At 34.7% G+C, this 20,820-nt stretch overlaps 1 protein-coding gene across 1 annotated transcript in view; it reads right to left on the minus strand.

Moving 5' to 3' along the window:
- Nucleotides 1-19,671, minus strand: part of LOC123661665 (guanine nucleotide-releasing factor 2) — a gene marked incomplete at its 3' end in the record, with an annotated part of 32,341 nt that extends 12,670 nt beyond the window's left edge. The window contains exons 1-10 of the mRNA XM_045596618.1: nt 18,802-19,671; nt 8,223-8,391; nt 5,402-5,510; nt 5,193-5,301; nt 4,523-4,840; nt 3,324-3,465; nt 2,714-2,794; nt 1,924-2,054; nt 1,498-1,594; nt 84-191 (exon numbers count right to left, since the gene is read on the minus strand). Coding sequence (XP_045452574.1) covers nt 84-191; nt 1,498-1,594; nt 1,924-2,054; nt 2,714-2,794; nt 3,324-3,465; nt 4,523-4,840; nt 5,193-5,301; nt 5,402-5,510; nt 8,223-8,391; nt 18,802-19,456 — 1,919 coding nt within the window. The remainder of the gene's footprint in view (nt 1-83; nt 192-1,497; nt 1,595-1,923; nt 2,055-2,713; nt 2,795-3,323; nt 3,466-4,522; nt 4,841-5,192; nt 5,302-5,401; nt 5,511-8,222; nt 8,392-18,801) is intronic.
- Between the last annotated feature and the right edge of the window lie 1,149 nt (nt 19,672-20,820).

Raw genomic sequence — 20,820 nt, forward strand, 5'->3', positions numbered from 1 at the left:
AATCAGTGAGTGTACAACATAAAAACAAACAAGTGTTGGAGTTTAATGAAACAAAACGTGAGTGATGTCAATATATATGTCACCTGTCCGTATGACTAGAGTAATGGTGCGACGAGAACGTCGACGTGAAACTGTGTTCCGTTGATATCTCCGAGTGACCGACAGACACGAAACCCGACTCGTTGGAGAAGCTTTAAATAAAAAAGCACAAAGAACAGAATAAATAATTGGAAAAGGTAAAAGAAAATGCTAGACTACTGATCATTTATTCTTTTATGATGGTTAAAAATTATATAATAAACTAGTAAGACTGTTTTTATGTCCGAACCTTGTTTTATTTTTATTCTTCTAGACTTACTTGTATATGAAAGAAACTTGGTACATATCATGATTATATTGTTATGATATCACATATTGTATTAATATACAAGCGGCTAAACCAGACTGTAGATTAGACTAAATGTTTCAGCAAATGAAAAGGGTAAGAAAATTATATTGTTCAATGAGCAATAACTTCATTTTCATACATATTGGTGAATCAAATTAAACTCTATAATCTATACCTTTACAAACATCTATTAATAATATTATATTAGCAACTAGCGTGTCCCGTCGTTTTCACTCTCTTTAATTTGAGGAAAAAATAATCCTATTCCTCGGTAAATGGACAATCCAAAACAAAAAAATTTTTACAATTCGAACCAGTATTTCCTGAGATTAGTGCGTACAAACATAATTTTTAACTTTATAATATTATTAGAACAAATGTATATATTTGGTTGCAAAAATTGTCGTATATAATAGAACACATTTTGACACGCTTTTGCGTAAAAGTCACAGCATTGGTTTATGGCTGTTACGCTGGCGATTGCGGGTTCGATCCCCGCACATGACAAACATTTGTATTGGCCATAGAGATGTATGCCGTGGTCTGGATGTTTGGGCAGCTCTTATGGGTCTCCCCACCGTGCCTCGGAGAGCATGTTTAGCAGTCGGTTGTGGTTGTTATCATTACACGTGATAATGATCGTTACTCATAATAGGGAATATATCCGCCATTCCGCATTGGAGCAGCGTGGTGGATTAAGCTCCGAACCTTCTTCTACATGGGACAAGAGACCTATACCCAGCAATGAGTATTACAGGCTGAAGCTTTAGCTTTTATAATAGAAAACGTTTGGTTATTTAATATCTATCTGGTCTGTAAGTACTCGCCCGCGGTCACACGGTTTTTCCCGCGTTAATCCCGATTTCGCAGGAATTCCGGGATAAAAAGTAGTCTTGATGATGCTCCACAACTTCCTTCTATTTTTTAGTAAAAGTCCCATAAAAATTATTTCAGCCATTCTGAAGATAAGCCCGGACAAACAGAAAGACTGACAGACTGGTTTATTTGTTTTAGTATCGTGTAAGTAACTATATGCACTTGTAAAAACATAGTTATTTTAAAATCACAAATAGTCACTTCAATTTTATTTATATGGATAGATTACTTACCGATTGTGATTGGACTGACTGTGAACATTGTTCATATGAGACTCGTGTGATTCTATCGATGATCTCATTTCATTCATATTATTGCAACTGCATATGCCTATTTACAAAAAATAATTATTTTTTATTATCATGGAATAGAAAAGAATAGAAATCTTTATTGTGGTGTTTACCTAATTCCTGCCACTAATGGGCATACAATGTTTGTCACACCTACTTTAAATATAATGTATGTTAAATATTGTATGCCCAGGGTATTTGATAACAAACAGTAATACTAAACATGTTAATGGTACAAAAGCATGAGATTTGGTGTTGATATATCTATAATATAATATTTGACACTTTTATCCGGTATTCTTTAATAAAATGTTTTCATACATAACTTTTTTCATATTTTTTTTTTTATATATGTTAGAAATAACTTACCAACTAGATCAGAATTAGGCGGAGTTACAAACACCTCATGATTCATAGAATCGTGTGTGTTTCTTTCTTCATCGTTGGACACGTTGAGCATTGAATCTAGAGAGCCACTGCTGTGAGACTGAAGCGACAATCTAAAAGTAAGAACAATAAACTATAAAAATATGGTAAAAAATGTGTGAAGATTGACATTTGCTTCAAAAACCACTGAAATCAAATATTTCGTGTTTGAAAGTAATAGTTTTGTTACATAATTTATAGATACAAATATTAATCTACCAGCACACTAATTTAAAACAATGTAACTTTTACTTTCATTACACATTATGAATATTAAAATAATAAGAATAAAATGTGTAACGGACATAGTTATACAATTTACGAACTTAAAACAGCCATTATGTATGCTTGCTATGCTCTGGAATAGTGTATACAAGCAAGAGGCATTAGATAGGTTTTAATCATAAGATAGGACTGACAACTGAACCATTACAACAACTGGAATTCAACTACTGCTTCTATTTTATTTTAGTTTATTTGGAACACCAACAGCACATAAGACATTATATGAGTACAAATTGTACATTTCGACTAAGCCATTTACAGGATATTCGCATATAGTAAATTATATATGTCAGTTTTGTTCAGTTTTTTCTGTATATAGCTTAGAAATAGTTTGTAGTGTATGTGATTTAATTTAATGCATCTCATTTGTATTCATTTATAGTAGATATGCACGTCAAAAAGAAAGTGAGACATTATAGTAATATTATAATTTAATATCCAATTATACCTGTCTATGGACAGTCCTAGTAAGGAGTTGTCGTTCGCGGACTTGCGCTTTGGCGGCAAAGGAGGGGCCAACTCGATTTTCCTGCAATAAACTTTCACTTTTACACACCAAACATGATTTTAAATTATAAGAAGAAAAGAGAAATTTGTATATGTGAGGTCAAGGTCAATGAATTATGGAAATGTTGATTTCTAATGTAATCTATTATTGGATATTTTTTACTTTAAAATTAGAAAAATAAAATACTAGTTATTATAAATTTCTCGTGAAATCATGACGTCTTAAATCATACATATTTTATGCCAATCAATGTTAATAAGTAAGAATTAATTTGTATATTATGTCGAAAATTGTTTTTATCTCATTCTTATGCAACATTAACATGTGATATTTACACTGATATTTGACTAAAACATGTTTACATAACTTTTATTTCCCACTAAAAAATCTAACATTTAATCTTAGCTCTTTTTGGCTTATAACCACCACCATAATGCAATAATACATAGTATAATTATATCAAAATAAAGTAGGGTAACCAAGCGTTTTCGTTGTAATATTTTTAAAGAATTCAATTTTAAAGTAAATATTGGTCGTCAAATGACGTTACCGGTTAGGGCGGGCGGGTTTGGGCGGCGGCGATTCGGGCGCGTCCAGTATTGACTCGGACGAGTGCGATGCACGCACGCCACTTGATTCCGTCCCCGGTTCACCAGTTAGTAGAGACAACTCTTTTGGGGTTAGAGGGATATCTGAAATAGATAGAAAAAACATCATAAGAAAACCGATACTGTCACATTGTGGATTTATAATACCTTGCAATATTAATTGTAACTTATTTTGGGTCACAGAAATTTTGAAAAGCACACAATTAATTGTAAGTAGAGAATTTATTATCTTAATAGGGACTGGGAAGTGGTAATAGAGCTACAACTTACTCCGGTGGCCGCTTAAAGCACATATTGGTGATCATACCAATATATAAAGCAATTTCCTTGTACCTTTATACAAATAATAGGTTTCAGAGAGCATTAGCAAAGAGCAATTATCACAGATATAATCATTGACTTCTGATAACTACCTAAATATGTACTGTCAAAAAAGTTATCTAGCACAGAGTTAGTAGTAAGTAAAGTTATCTGCTATGGAACTGATTGCTAGATTAAACTTTAATCCTACGTCTGTATAGAGAGATTGTCCTAAAGCAGACGAACTGAAAGGGTTTTTCAGTTTACCTTAGTCGATTCCAATGTAGAACTCATAGCCAATATGGTTTTCATATAATTAAATACTAAGCTTACCTTTGTTCCGTGACAACAAATGTTTTTGTATATTCAAACCTATTTTATTCAAAAATTTACTGTTCTTTTAAATCGTTATTTCAACGATAAATTTTATGCTAAATAACATTTGTACAAATTAGATTAATAGAATAGACGAGTAGTGGTCTCCGCACTTGCTGCTCGCCGGCTAAACGAGACCGAAACTATCGTTTATACACGGATTCTATATGACAAAGAAAGCTTTGCTTACGAAACATGAAATTTGGTACACGACATGTTCAAAATTGATTTTATGTTGGAGAAAAGATTTGAGTAAAACGAATCGATATTTAACCCTTATACGAAAACGGTTCATTTTGCTAAAGAACCGTTAAATTTAGAACATTTCTTGTTTCTTGAAAATTAGAGGTTCGTTGGCTAAAAGAATGTAATAACATTTATTTGAGTTAACAATAGGAATGTTTTACTATTCTCAAAAGAAGGTGTTTAGTCGTGCTATAAACAATAATCGGAACGTGTGTCGTACCGGGCAGCGAGTTCCGCTGCGCGGAGGCGCGCGGCGACACGAGCGCGGGGCGCGGCGCCAGCGCCGGGCGCGCCATGTGCTGCTGCGCCAGCGCCGCCACCTCCGCCACGGCCGCCGTCACGCCGCGCACCACGGCGCCCGCGTGCTCCGGCGACAGCGCCGCCAGCTCCGCCTCCGCGCCCGCGTCCGCCTCCGCCGCGCCGCGCAGGCTCGCCACGGTCACCTCGTCGCACAGCCGGATCAGCATCGCCAGCGCCGTGCACAGGCGCTTCACGGCGCCCGTCAGCTGCGGCGACCGGCTGCAGTACGGCTTTATCGCTGAAAGTTTACATTTATGTTATTTATTCGATAAACTTTTCGAGATCGACATAGACTCGTAGAAACGAGATCATAGGCAGCACGGATGAAAACTCTGTATATTCATATAAACCTCATCCAACTGGGGGATATTTTTAAAGTTACGAAGAAATTTCACAACAAATCAAAGTAAAAAATTTGGAGACACGACTTAATATGTAAAATATAATTTTGTTCCATGGGCCAGCTTTGGCAATTTAATTGACGGCTGGCAACCCTATGTATACGTAATAAGAATAGCCCGCCTGTATATGCACAAAAACAAGAAACAAAACAGATCATGCATTGATAAAAAATTGCATTATGAACTCACCTTTGTGTATATTTGCGATCGATTCGAAAACAATGGTGCTGTTGCCCGGCAACATTTCAAGTTTCCTCTTTGTGATGACATCGGAGAAATGCTTTAAACCGAATGTGACCTGAAATTGAATGTTTTTTTTTTATTATTAAAAAACAAAACATTTTTTTAACTATACACAACCAGTGGATAAATAACATACACCTTATGTAAGGACTAACCTCTTTGACTAGCCGTTCAAGTTCTTTGGCAGGCGTGATTTCACCCTCCTCCGCCGTGACAGTTTTAGCACCCATGTTCCGAAGTTTCGGACTAAGAGGGGAGTGCGATCTGAAAATCAAAACGAGCACTTTTAAGCAATTTAAAGTCTTACCAAAAACTGCGTAATAAAAAACTAATTTCACACTTCATTATTAACACATGTTGTTTAATGTGAGAATCGCATTGTTTACGGTCTGATGTACTACAAAATACTTATACACAACAACAAAAATCGTTTACCGTATCATTTTACTCGCGTAATTTGAAAAATATTTTGTTCGAATGATTTTAACGAAAGCAGTTAGTCGCATGTAGATTGGCGCAATGCGTTTTCCGACCTTGATTATAGCAATAGTAACTAGTACTTTTTTATATAATGCTAATAATCTTAGTGACAGGCGGCTGCTCTCGTGAGCGGCCGCTTTCAAAACCAACTGCGTAACTATACAACACGACGCTGCGTATACAATTAGCAATTGAGCAATTCGATAAAAATTATTAAGCAGCGACGTTACATAAAAAATATCACTCAAATGTACTTCAGATACTGGAATATTAGTGTTGCGAAACAGACCACTCAATATGCAAGACAGCACGTCGCGAATGACAAAGCTAAGCTATATTTGATATACAAAGTCCCGGTTCATTTTACTCAATGTATGTTCAAATAGCGTACGCATTATTACACACATTCTAATAACATTAGCTTTAATGACACTAGCGTCTATGGAATAATATATAATTATGTCGTACCATGCGTAAAGGTACACTTCTAAAACCATTTACATATAAATATTTTCTTAATTTAGATACATATTACAATAGACATACAACGCATTAATATTTTATTATCATTAAGAGAAATCACACATTTTCGAAGTGTCGGGAGATTTTCACATTGAATAATTTAAAAATAATGAGAAAAACTGTTACCATAATTATTACACTCATAATACACCATATGAAGCAGGGTAAAATGTGTGTAATAAACAAAGAGTTAGATAAAACATTAACAATGATAACATTTTAATTAAAAATAATGTAGGATCGCTTTCCATAACACCGAAACAATAAAAAGGAAATAGTGTAAATTTGAACTCGACTGGACAAAAAATAAGGTCAAGCGTTGCAAACTTGGGTCACGAATCTATTGAAATATACAATAAAAGAATAAGTGCCTTTACGAAAGATATTAGTCGTACCGTTAACAAACCAACGTAGATACGACTATAGACATCTCTAGACAAGATCAAATTTATTCAAGCGTTTAAGTTTTATGATCCTCATACTCCGTACCGTTTTCCATTGTAGGTGAGGCGCTGAAGCTTATTAGTGCTCTTGTTTATCCAAAATCCGATTGGAGATCGCGCCGTGTTCGACATTTAGACACCGGCCAAACACCTGATCCGTAACGACACTCGATCACACTAGTTTGAATTCACACTAGTTCACACAGTAATTTAGTTTCAAACAACCTCTGGCAATGAATACGCATTCGGACACAGTAAATAAAACAATTCACTCACAGGCAGTCGTGGACATTAAAATGTAATCACTTAACATTGCACGTACCGAACTAATGAGATTTCAGCGGACAATGTCATTAATGCGCGCGACGGTCTAGCCGACCGTGACTCATAATAACCGCTACATTTAACGCATTAAAAATGTTTTACAACACCGTACAAAGGTTAAAGTTACGATTTTAATTATAAATTTACATCGATTGACACCAATAATGACGATATGATTTTCGACCTTACAAGTCGAGATAAAACTGTTAAAATGACAGACATATTCTTGAATCGCTGCCAGTAAGATAAAGGAGTTATGTGATATATGCAACACTATTATCAACTTATAATTAGATAAGAAGCAATAGCTGATGTGTAGATTTCATCGCTATGTAGTATGTACACAACTTGGAAAGATAACGATTTATGGTGACAAATATAGTGAAACTTAATGACACCTGATGAGTTAACAATTAAAAATTTTAAAAAATAAGAACGAAGCCTGTTTAGGAGAACGTATATAACGTGTACGTATTATTATTATAAAATAAATAATAATGTCGTCTTTTATGTAATAAGTAAAATGAGACTGATATATTACTAAATTATCGAGTACGTAACTGAGGTAGGGCGCAGCAGGAAATATTTTGCTCAAGATCTGGAGTAGCCCGACTGGGGAAGTCCCTCGACCTTACAGAAGATAAATAATACTGCTTTCACGCAGTGTTGCGTTCCTGTGGTGAGAAAGGTTACCAAGAGCTCTTGGGAGGATTGGGGGTAGAGTCAATAAAGCATTTGCGATGTTTCTGGCGTTGCAGGCGTCTATTATCGCTTACCATCAAGTGGGCCGTACGCTTGCTTGCCGACCTAGTAGTATTAAAAAAAACGTATATCGGTAAATTTTTTTATAATGGAGTCGTTAAATTATTATTATCGTTAATTATTAAAGTTAATTGTTATTTAGCTCATCAGTAGTATTTAAATGACCATTAAATATGCGATAATTTTATACGTATTTTATTGTTAACAAAGAAATAGGAGCAACTCACACATTTACAAGTAATCACAAAGAAATTTATCTAAAATTGAAGCGCAATAGTTATCGGAACTAGTAGGAAAATCTGGAAGTACCTCAGAAAATTTTACATTATTATTCTTTTAAGTGTGTAGTAAATTAAACGGCGCTAAGTGTGTAAATCCGCCGTCTCTCGCACCATGCGCCGCGTTCCTGTCAACGGACGCGTCAATCGCTAGATAACGCTCTGACCTGATATTGGGGGCGAGATGCGATGGATGGGCAGACTGTGCCGGCGAGCGCATGTTCGAGATGCGTTCGAGTAAGTCGTCCTTGAAGGAGCGCGCGCGTCGAGCTAGTTTGTTGGCGCCGCGCAGTGATCCGCGGTGCCCCGACCCCACTTCACCGCAAACCTCGTTCTCTGTGTAAACATATCCAAATATGGAAACACTTTAACTAGTTTACGTTCCTAATATAGTATTCTGAATGTATAATCTGTCTATATTTTTGTCTCAACGATGATGATTAGGGAATACAAATCTCGAGAGATTAGGGCTCAAGCGAGATCCCGCGAGTTTATGAATAACAAATACTGTGAGATCTCGCCAATTTCGAACTCTCGCGAGATTGGCAGTTTTTTGTGTTTCTTTTGCAAATAATCACAATATTTGAATAAATTAGGCAAAAAATTATAAGTATTATAAGATAAAGATTTACTTCACGAATTTTTCAATACTTTATTATTTTTTTTTTCAATTACCAAACATTGTTTGACGCATAAGAGTCTTAAATTTATAAGTCATAAAGTCTCTTTTAAGTTTGTTTCTAGTTAGTAAACTTTGACGTACGTATCTGTCAAATAAGAAATGAAAGAAACAGTCTTCTCTTCTAATAAAATCTTTTAGTAATAAAACAGTTCTTTTATAGCAAACAACGAGAAGTATAAAAGAAATTAAACTTATTAACTAAGTTGAGGTGACTATTAAACTGAGATATTGTAGATTAATTAACAAAATATACCAATTAGTCAGACTATTAGAAATTACAGATTAAGTACCAAAATATACTAATCAAATTAATGATTTGTTCAGTTCAAATCACAAGCCATTATTACGAATTATTTTGAAAGTAGCTTCTTAAGAAGCACAAAATGTCAAGGAATCGTCTGCTAAACGGCTTATATTATAGCGTATTTTGTTGGTAACCAGCCGCTAAGAAGGCCCTTTCGGATTCAACGCTAGTTGGAACCACAGATCTCAGACAGTTATTGACGGACTGTAAAAATTTCATTCTTTTTTTATTAATGCCTACAGAGAACTCGTAGTTAGTTTTCTGTCTCTATGTTCTTTGAACGCAGCAGTCAATGTTTCCTGAAGTTCTTCTTGCAATGAAATACCCTTGCGTATCTTAGAAAGATATGAAAGAAAGAAAAAAATGTAACTAAAATCTCGTTAAGCTCGCGAGATATTGTCCTTTTTTGTCCGAGATCAATATGTCTGCCTGTATATCCCACAAGCCTGTAACATCCCACTGCTGGACATAGGCCTCTTTCTCCATGTAAGAGATGTATCGCTATTAGTGTATCATTCAATAAATATGATAAGAAAATATAATGTATTTTAAGGTATGGTATGCTTAATCTGAAAAAAGGTTGGAACACAAATCAACAAACAATGAATTTTTTTAAGTCTTACAAATGACGAAATCGTAGGGCATTATAATTATGCCCCGTAAGCAATTTCGTATGAGCAAAGATCGTGCTTTATCAATAAATAAGGACTAACAATTTTAATATGTTTTAAAATTGAATTGAACTCTATATACTGGTAGCGTAGGCTCGTGGAGTAAATTCTTCAATGTTAATTGCGTTGCTAGTTCGGGGTTACACATCGTCTATTTAAATTCTTTCGTGATGTGATTATGTGTTAACAAACATTAAAATTTGTTTAATAACAACATTTCATTGTTACAAGGTTAGGTCGACGGCCAAATTCCATCATTGATTTGTTTTAAATATTTTTTACTTCGAAAAAAAAATAATAATCTATTCGAATTACCTTTTATTTATGTTACGTGCAACAACACTTTAACTTAACTTAAAATAATCAATTATTTATAAATAAGTAAGTTTAGTTAGTAAAATGTTTAATACACCAAAAACATATGAGATGAAAAAATGGCCTTTTGCTCTAGCGGTCGCGATTTCGATCCCCATGCATGACAAATATTTGTAAAAGTCACGCAGATATCGTGGTCTGGGTTTTCGTGTTTTCCCGCCACAGGAATTCATTATAATAAGTATTAATCGAAAAATTATTAAGTTTCCTATTGAAGTAGATTTTATCATTACTTTTGACAAATTTTTACAACAACTACATGCGCAAAAAATCACGAAGATTTATGTCATTATAACTAATATAGCAAACATAACAAACTAGGTTTGGAAGCTGTTATACATTTTATACCAAATGAATGAATAAACAAAAAAAATAAAGAATGAGTGTGATAAAACCACACGACTGAAGTAAAACTTCTTTAGCTCCATAACGCTCTCGTCACGCATTCATCAGCTTACACCCCAAGTCAAGTGTCCGTAAAGAATTTTTACTTCAAAGGTAACGGAATAGGACATATTTTGTGCACAACATAATCAATATAATTATGAGAATATCACACGTGTCAAAAAAGTTCATTCGTTATCAGAATATTAATATCCCACCAAAAACATTTTCATGTAAAATGTTGCCAAGACGAGATCATATGGCTCGCACTGTCAAAAAGTTATCAGATCTCATGTAGAGCCAAGCTTCTAACTCTACACGCCTTAACTCTACAAGCCCTAACCTCACAAACTCTACACCTTAGTCAAAATATGTGGCTTGGCCGTTTCGCTACCGTCACGTGGGCGTAAGGTGAAAATGTTTTTCACTGTTTTTTACTTTTCTGTCATACAATAGTTCTATTAAAGAAAAAATAAAAAGAAGAAGAATAATTGATATACATATAATACAAATAAAAATAAAAAGAGAAAATATATTTATATGAATGAGACAGGAAAGTCGTCATCTACAACATCGGCAGCCGGTAGTAACGAAACGGCCAAGCCACATATTTTGACTAAGGTATAGAGTTTGTGAGGTTAGGGTTTGTAGAGTTAGGGCGTGTAGAGTTAGAAGCTTGGCTCTACATGAGATCTGATAACTTTTTGACAGTGCGAGCCATATGATCTCGTCTTGGCAACATTTTACATGAAAATGTTTTTGGTGGGATTTCACTTCTTTTTGTAAGTTGCTTATGACAATATTATAGTTGCATTTTACCTCCGACACATTTTATACCATAAATATCATCCAATCTTCACCATATTCGGTTTAAGCACGCTGTTTTTGATTTTATGTTGAACTGATATGCAAACGGTGCTCTCCGCCAAAACTTAAATACCAAAATTACAAAATGTAAATTTTCGACATAAACTAATAACCAATTTTTATTTTTTATGTATTTTATTATTATTATTAATAACAAGGAGTCCCTATATCAATTTTCAGACCTCTAGCATCAAAATTTGCGGAAGTCTCATACAAACTTCCATCCCCTAGTTTAAGGGGTTGGGGGGTGAAAGTTCCAGGTTTTAGAATTTTTTTGTTGTTTGTGTACTAATACTAGCTTACATACCGAATTTCAGCTTTCTGGGACTTCAGGAAGTACTCTAAGAATTTTGATGATCATCAGTGAGTGGCGAAATCGGGGTTTTTTAGATATCAATAAAATCTAAAGTATAAGAGCTATGCAATTGAAACTTTATATGTTTAATAAGTTTACTATTGACATCATATCCCCAGAATTTTGTTTATCTAGTATAATCCAAACCCAAGTTATGAGGGTTCAAAAAAACGACGAAGCACTTCGAGAAAAGATAGGTAGTGCTTTTCGTTTTTTTTTTTTTTTTTTTTTTGGTTCGTCTTGGCGGGGGCACTACCGTGCCCCCAGATCTTGGCGGGAAAAAGGTTTTGTCACACATTACGCATCCCGCAATCCCGATGGTTGAGAGTCAACGATAATGTCCAATGAAAGATCCCTCCAATAGCAAGATAAATATAAAAATAAATGCAACAATCAGGTTTCCATAAAAATAAAGAAAAAAACCCATATAAGGTATTCATAATTATATCAATAGATGCATTATTTTTGCATAATATCCTCTTCATGGTCTTTCTATAGTTTACATTTAGTGATAAATTCCTTATACCTATGATTTTTTAGTAATAATATATGACGCATAAATCAACATGAACAAATCAACTAATCAACGTCGAGGCCAAACAATCAAGGCAGGCAACGAACGCTAAAGAATATCCAGACCGAATACGACAACTCGTATTACGCATACATATTATGATCACTACAAAAAGAAGATGAAATAACAGTTATGTTTATTGTTTAGGAAATTTAGGTTACTTGAATTGTTCGCAAAGGCGTTTTAAAATACAAAGATTCAAAAGTCACCGTCATAAAAAACAATTTATAGCGAAATAAATAGTATAGGTCAAGGACGAACTGTAAACATCTTATAGACGATTGTTTCATATGAAAACATATGTGAAAATACTGAACGTTTTAAGTATTAAGAGTAATTTTAAATGTCGAAACTGCTTATATAAAAGAGTTATGTATAAAAAAATTAAAACTTTAATTATAATAAAACTGTCATATACATACGAGTAATAACAGCTTATCACCAACTTTGCTCTACTTTTGAACGTAATGAAAAATATTAAATACCGAGAGAAAGAGTAGATCAGCGAAAAAAATATGTTAGTGAAATAATTTTATAAATAATTTCTAACTCTAACACCTAGGTGTTTTTTTTTTTTAATATACCTTATATAAACATTAACTTACTTAAAATTATCTTAATATATATAAATCTCGTGTCACAATGTTTGTCCCCAATGGACTCCTAAACTACTTAACCGATTTTCGTCAAATTTGCACACCGTGTGCAGTTTGATCCAACTTAAAAGATAGGCTATATTTTATTTTGATATATTATGTTATTATTATATTTCAGAAAAAAATAAGGTGATAAGAAGTTCGCCAGGTCAGCTAGTTAAATTATAAAATACACCGATACAAAAACAATACAATTTTAGATCGTTTAGTAATAAAATCCGATTGATGTTATAATTCCGCAATAGTAATGATAAAATACTATCAGAACGTGGACTGATAGGGTAAGGTTACCAATATTATTATTATGCCATGTGGTGTCGGCCGAGTAGAATAGCACCACCCCCTTTCTTCCCGTAGGGGTCATAAAAGGCGACCGAAGGATAAACCTGACCCAAAATCAACAGGGTCCTGGAGAAGGAAAACTTCATTTTAAACCCGGAATGGGAACTCAGTCAAGCATTCGTGGCATAGCTCTAAAATGCGAAAGACTCCTGCAGCCGAACCTGCTCCACAAGTATCTACTCGTCGTTCCTGTGGGCCTAGCCAGTGAGGTCGAGAGGGTGGCGCAGAGCTCAGGCAACCCTGCGTTTTCCTGATGAGTGACCTAAGCGACAGTGTCGTTCTGACACTATCTAAATCGTCTGCAATAGACGGACTAAGGCCAATGACAGACCAATATTATTGCTTTTATTTCATTTTTGAGGATATTTGGGGATATGTCTAATTGCCTAATAAGATCCATTTTACTACCTCTAAACAGGGGCCGGGACTTATGGGGGTACGATGATTTAAAATTGGTATGATCTGTTGGCTTTTATATAAATAGCTATATATTTATTGATAATCATTAGAGTCAAATGTTTGACTATAATGCTTATATGTAATGACATAAGTTAATTATCATCATGGATTAGTAACCGGAGGACTGGACTTTTAGTTATTTGTTGAATTAACTATTATTAGGTGAAAAATTCTCTTATTTTATTTATATAAGTTTATTTTAATTACTTTTATGTTGACTACTGAACAAATATATATATATATATAAGGATAAATATTTTTATGAATATCTTATTTTTTATTTTTTTATTACTTGCATACGTTTCCTAAGACTTTATAAGGACCACGATCCTTTAACTAGTATGAATTTCCCTTATATTATACTAAAACCACGAACTCATAGTAATTTAACGCCATTGCTTTTATGATGCATTTGCAAAAGATCAAGATTTTTCTGACACAAAACGTCTAAAATCTTGCAATTTAATTATGGACCTTATTTAGAGACCTAGTGCCCAATAATGACTTTTTTGGCATAAACTGGCCACTGGTTTTCTAATAGAAATAGTTTATTTAATTATAATGTCTTATTAATAAACTTACTTTTCAAAATTGTTTTATAAAGATTTTCAATAACCCGGTCCTTATTAGGCGCAATGACCTTAGAAACAATTACTCTCCATTTATGGCACTACGGATCGTTGACGTAATAACAGCGCACAAATAAGCCCACAACTAAATATTAACTGTGATACCAAGTCTATTGTAATGTTCCTCCCGTGTTGTTATCACGTTGAGATATTTTAAAGGAAAATTTATACAAATATGTATGTTATAAAAGAACGAATCCCAAAAACAAAGAACTTAAAATAAATATTTAAAGGGCAGTGACTTTCCGTAGTGCTCTACCGTAATTTTTCTTTTTACGTAAATCTTATATTTATTAAAATCGTCTTATTGTAGATAAGGTATTCCTAAGTTTCTTTTGGTTTACCTCTCCTAGTCCTTGAAATACTAATCACTCGAGAACAGATAAACCAAAATGTGATAAAAGATTTTTAAAATTCAAGGCTGTTAAATAGTTATTTCCGTAAAATGTTTATATTGTACAAACAACACTAGCCCAAACGTATTTATTGGTTTTAACCACAATTGAATTTTCCTTATTGGTTCAAATACATTTTAAATGAAACATCTACTTTACCTTTGAATATTACACGATCACGGTAATCACTAATGTATTTTTAACAACTTATAATATCACTCACACCTCTATATTAACATCGAAAAATCTCAGTTTGTGAGGAGACGTGTAGGATAGACGTGATGGATAAGTAAACACAGTATTATCAATGATGATCGAGTTAAAAATATACGCGAAGACGAAGACGCGCCCTAGCCGCGCCGCGTGATGACTGAGACAGGCTACGCAACCGAGGAGGACACCGCGCCGTCCCGCGCCGGACGGACGCCGGGTCATGCCCGCTTCCTGGGCTCGAGTGCGTCAGCCGCCATACATAATATAAACATTAAATAAGGCTGAGAACTCCAAGCAGTATACAAAACTTACTGAAAAATACTCACATCATTTTTATTATTTGCTGCGCAAATGCAAGCAAACAAAACAATTAGATTTTTTAACATATCAACCGACAATTTTCTGGCCAAATTTTTAAGACTATGTACTTAAATACCAGTTTTAGTAATAAGTTCCGGTTAAAATATTGACAATACACCTTTATTAAAGGTGAGCTTACTTTCTTTTCAAGACATTTACTGTTATTTTTTTTTTGTTTTACAATACGGCGCAATAAATTATATTAGCAAAATAACTTTCATTTTATTATTATATTATTTATTTACATATTAACATTCTAATAATTCTTAATAATAATAATAAACGCTTCACACTCAACGGATCCCCCAGTACGATTTTCTCCTGTGTTGGGGGTCCGGAAACAATCCACACACACAACGCCTAGATCACGACTAATATCTATATGGTCGATAAAAATGTCTGTCGTGGGCGGGAATCGAACCCGCGACCGCCAGAGTAACAGCCAGTGCTATGACCGCTTCGCCAACGCGTCGTTAAAAACTAATATTGATTATTGCTGCTTAAACACAGAAATAAGACAGTTTTTTTTTCGTATCCTACTTTTATAGAGTTGTTATATTAAGAAATACATATAGCTTTATATTGTAATTTTAATTACATTGCAATATAAATATAGGTATATATCCATGTAAAAAAAATAGGACACTAGAAATTGACACATTTTCAAACAACTTTTTTATACAATTTTTAAGTAATAAAAAATAGCTACGGAGTTTGTATCCAGTTTTAAACAGCTGGAACACAGCACTTGACAAGTCAAAAACACGTGTGAAGTATATTTGAACGAAATAAAAACGACTAAATACAAGAAAAAAGTTAAAAATCAAAACCAGACTACGAAAAAACTTAGTATGTCACTTATATCCTAGAGGGCCGCCAAATTCAATATCATGGGACACAATATAGCTTATAACCAGCGGACAATTAATACGATTCTAATGATAACTAATTTGTCTAAAAATGACCGGTAGTTTTGGAAATATGAGGGAACAAATAAACATATAAACATACGGACTGCTAAAATTATAACCCTCCTTTCGGCTTTGCCGTAGTCGTAGTATAAATAAAGTACTAAAATAAATCCAGGGCACTACACCTCAGGACACCGAGGTCGCTCCAGGAAGTCGTCGGCAACGCGAAGGGTCTGCTAGGCTTCCTCAAAGAGCTAGGCTGGCACGAATAGTGCCCCCAGCCAATCACGCAAAAAAGGCGCACTAAGACGTCGAGTTGCGGAAAACGGGCTGTTTTGCAAAACAACAACAACTAAAATAAATCTAAATGTCTATTTCTCACTTCCTTAAGCGAAACGGAAGAGAACGTGAAATGCTTTCGGTTTTTACTCCAGTCGTTTTATCGTAGAGTTGCATACAACGAGTACTTAATATTGTTTAATAGAACGTAAGATACGCGGGAACAGAGAATTGTGTATTTGTATCTATTGTTTTTGTAATGTTAAGGCCGTTAGGAAAAAAAAGTCTACGTTTGTATTTAAATGTTGCATTTACGTCAAAATCAGCTTTATATTCTCACTTTTGTTTGTTTAGTCATATTATATGGGTTCAGTATGTTATTGTAAAAAAAATATAATGCTCATCACTTCAGCCTGTCGCAGTCCACTACTGGACATAGGCCCACACAAGTTCGCGCCAGAATGGCGCGAACTCATGTATGTTTGCCCATAGTCACCACGCGGGGCAGGCGGGTTGGTGACCGCGAGGCTGGCTTTGTCGCACCTAACACGCTGCTGCCCGTCTTCGGCCTGTGTATTTCAAAGCCAGCAGTTGAATGGTTATCCCGCCATCGGTAGGCTTTTCCAGTTCCATGGTTTTTAAGTTCAGTCGCATCATACGACATCCACGGGAGGGGGTGGCTATATCCTTTAATGCCGTAGCCACATAGACAAGAAATTCGACCATAATTAATTTAAATTATAAGTGTGGACATGAATATCTTAGTTATTAGCTATTATGTTTGACATTAAATAAAGACAATATTAATCTATAGTCTATAATCTATTCTCATTATTTATTCTCAGATTGACGCGTGTGTGTCAAATACATGGTAGTTTGTGTGTGTTTTTTGTATTGATTTTAAAAACTTAATACATTATTTAAAAAAAAAAATTGTTTGTGGTTCAATTATGAATGAATTTCGATCACTAGGCGACCACTAGTATTGTATAAATAAATTTCATTAATCTATTCAGACGACGCGTTGGCGCAACGGTCACAGCACTGGTTTTGGCTGTTAAGTTTGCGGTTGGGTGTTCGATCCCCTTAAATGACAAATATTATTTTGTATTGGCCATACAGATGTTTACCGTGGTCTGGGTGTTTGTGCATTCTTTGTGACCCTCCCCACTGTGCCTCGGAGAGCACATTATGCCGTTGGTCCCGGTTATCATGTACACCTGTTACTTATAGTAGGGAATATATCCATTAACCCACATTGGAGCAGTGTAGTGGATTAAGCTCTGATCCTTCTCCTACTTAGGGACAAAGGCCAGCAGTGAGATATTACAGGCTGAAACGGTAAGCGGTATCCATACAGCTTTAGAAATTATAATTTTATGTGTCGTTAAATAATAAGGTTGTCTGTAACAGCAATATTTAAGGGAGGTTATTGGCCTACAAGAATAAAAAGACTTAGTATAATTATGAAGGTGTACCTTATCTATAAAAAGTAGTAGTATAAACTTTCTCATACAACTAAAATAGAGTTTGTTTGCATATTTGTAGTCAGATCTTAAAAACGTAATAAACATGTTATGCATTTGTAAAAATATCTCGAAAATACTATTAACTTAAACAGGTTATTTTTACGATAATTCTTCCATATCATGTAAGTTTATTTTGTTGATTCTTTAATGCATCTCAATATCGGCAAAAATAAAGTAAAAAAACCGACCAAGTTCGAGTCGAAATCGTACCTAAAAGGTTCCTATTGTACGTACGTTAAGATACATATCTTTTCCTAAGAAAAAATTGCTAAATGATACCTGAAGGAAACGAAAAAGCTAAATTTATTAAGCTTTCAAATTTAAGCTTTGTTTTCTTCTAAGTTGTCAGAGCTGCAGACATTTATATATTTATGTATACGTCAAGTGGTTTTAGGTATATACCGCACTCATTATTTATCTTTAAGTAAAACCCACAGTAATCAACATCATCTACATCAGCTGATAGTCTTCTACTACTGACATGACTAGATTCATAAACTAATATTCCCGTTAAATATTCTGAATAAATTTTATGTGTAACTATTACGGTTCACAACAGCAGAGGATCGAAGTAGCGTTCCGGTGACACCCATTAAATACGGAACGCTAAAAACGTGTTTCAATAAACTTTTCAATATACGATGACATTAAACACGAGCAATGTAGCGAACGAAGGACACCGTCAATAAATAACAGCACAATTATATAAAATACTTATACTAAAAAAAGAAACGGGAAAAGTATTATATAAATATTCGTACCATACAAAAGTTTATTAGTGAGGCCATCTCCGCAAATTTTCCGATAAACACCAACACCAGGAGCCGCAGTGTTCCGCGAGAAACGACGTTGCACAGGTCGTCGACGAGCTTCTACTACCGAGTAAGAATTCCTAACGTCGCACTTACGAGTCGTCTTGCAATCATCAGATGGAGAAACGAAATATTTCAAACACTCGTCATGCACTAAATTCTGAAGACTTGTACCGTTTCTAATTTTATCTTTAATCAACTCCTTCTTACCCTTTTTCAGTGTCAAATTATCGAAACTTTTACATGGCGTCAGGGACGGAATGTTATTATTACGCAAATCATATTTTCGAGGATCGAAAGTACTAATACCCGGGTAATGTGTTGCTAGTATGTCTGGCTTTTTGCATTTAGTCACAATCCCTGTTTGCGACGCTGACGGCTCTGGTTTATATCTATTACCACGGTGCTTTATGTTCATTATATTTCGCTTAATGACCGAAGTTCCTCTTTCTTCTATAGCATGTATTACGTCACCGGATTCCAGAAACCCCAAAGGATTTATTCCGGTCTTATAAACATGGTAGCTTCGTTTGTTCCTCTTCTGATTTTGATTATCATCGTGTATAAAACTCTCATCGTAGTGCGGCATTTTAGCGTAATACATATTACGGTCTTTCCTTACAGTATGATATTATTTAATAACAAAAAACGGTATTATCACATTTTCCTTTACAAAAAAAAGTCACTTTGAAATGGGATATTTGCGATAATAGAGAAAGGGAGTGCCCTGTAGAAATCTTCGAAAGTAGGCACTACTCTCAACAAGTTTCTCCTCTGAATATTGATGTAATACTACACGGTCGTTACAAGGTACTGTGGGACACTGCTTGACATTCAAAATCAGATCAGCAAATAGCGATCATTCAGGAACAGAAATAGCAAAGACGTAAGGTACAATTAGGTCATTATTTATTTACAGTTAGCGTCGCAACAAGCTTTATGTGCGCATCGCTCGCTATATTACCGAAATCTCTCAATATGCATGGAGTCCTCCTTGGCAATACAATTTTTTTTTGAGTATTACAAAAGATATCATTAAAAGTATTATATTATAACGTACAAATATTATATAGTGATTTAATTGTCAAACATCAACGTATTCAAAGCTTATAGAAAGCTACACTATTATGTCATAAGAACATTTATTTACAAAACGAACGCGTTGGAACTCCTACTTTCTCTGCAAAAACAAACAGCAAAATTCAAATAATAAATTCAAACTTCACTCAATCACAGAGAATTATAAGTATGTCGTAAAAAATATAGCGAGGAGTCCCCTCTTAATAAGCACTGTTACAGTTGTTGCTCTAAGTTACAAAAATTCACTATGAATACCGACCCGCACTGAGATAATTTTATGTAAGAATGCCTTAATAAACTTTTCTAAAAATAGTTAAAAGATTTTCACAACAATATCTCGATATGAAGCAGATCAACATGTAGGCAAGGTAACGAGCAACGAAGCGTACTATTAGCACAGGATGTCGAGCTGCGGATCGGTTAGCAAGATACGCGGTAGGTGCGGCGGCGCGGACGATGCGGCCGGCAGCAGCGGCGCGAGTCGCGACGGCACTGCGCCGGTTGCCCCCGGGCCGCTGCTGTCGCACCAGCGAGAGTGAAAGTGCCAGCTCCATGCATCTCCCGCACTGCGCCCGCGCCTTGCACGCCTGTCCTCGCGAACGCTTCACGATAATATACGATACTTAATTTCTGTTATCTAATACACGTTACGTTTCCCGCTCCTAACGTTTAACTATTGACTATTATTACAACTGCCCGAGAAAATAAATATATAGTAAATTTCAATAAAATATATAATTACGAAACAGTATGCACATTTGCAGTTTTTGAAAATTATGTTAACTAGCTTAATGATACTTCTTACTACGATTACTTTCAAATTTCAGTTAGTGTAGTAAAATGTACAAATATGTGACGTAACTTAAAATATTCTAACTATTCATATTC

This window comes from Melitaea cinxia, chromosome 2 (assembly GCF_905220565.1).
Source record: "Melitaea cinxia chromosome 2, ilMelCinx1.1, whole genome shotgun sequence".
NCBI lineage: Eukaryota > Metazoa > Arthropoda > Insecta > Lepidoptera > Nymphalidae > Melitaea > Melitaea cinxia.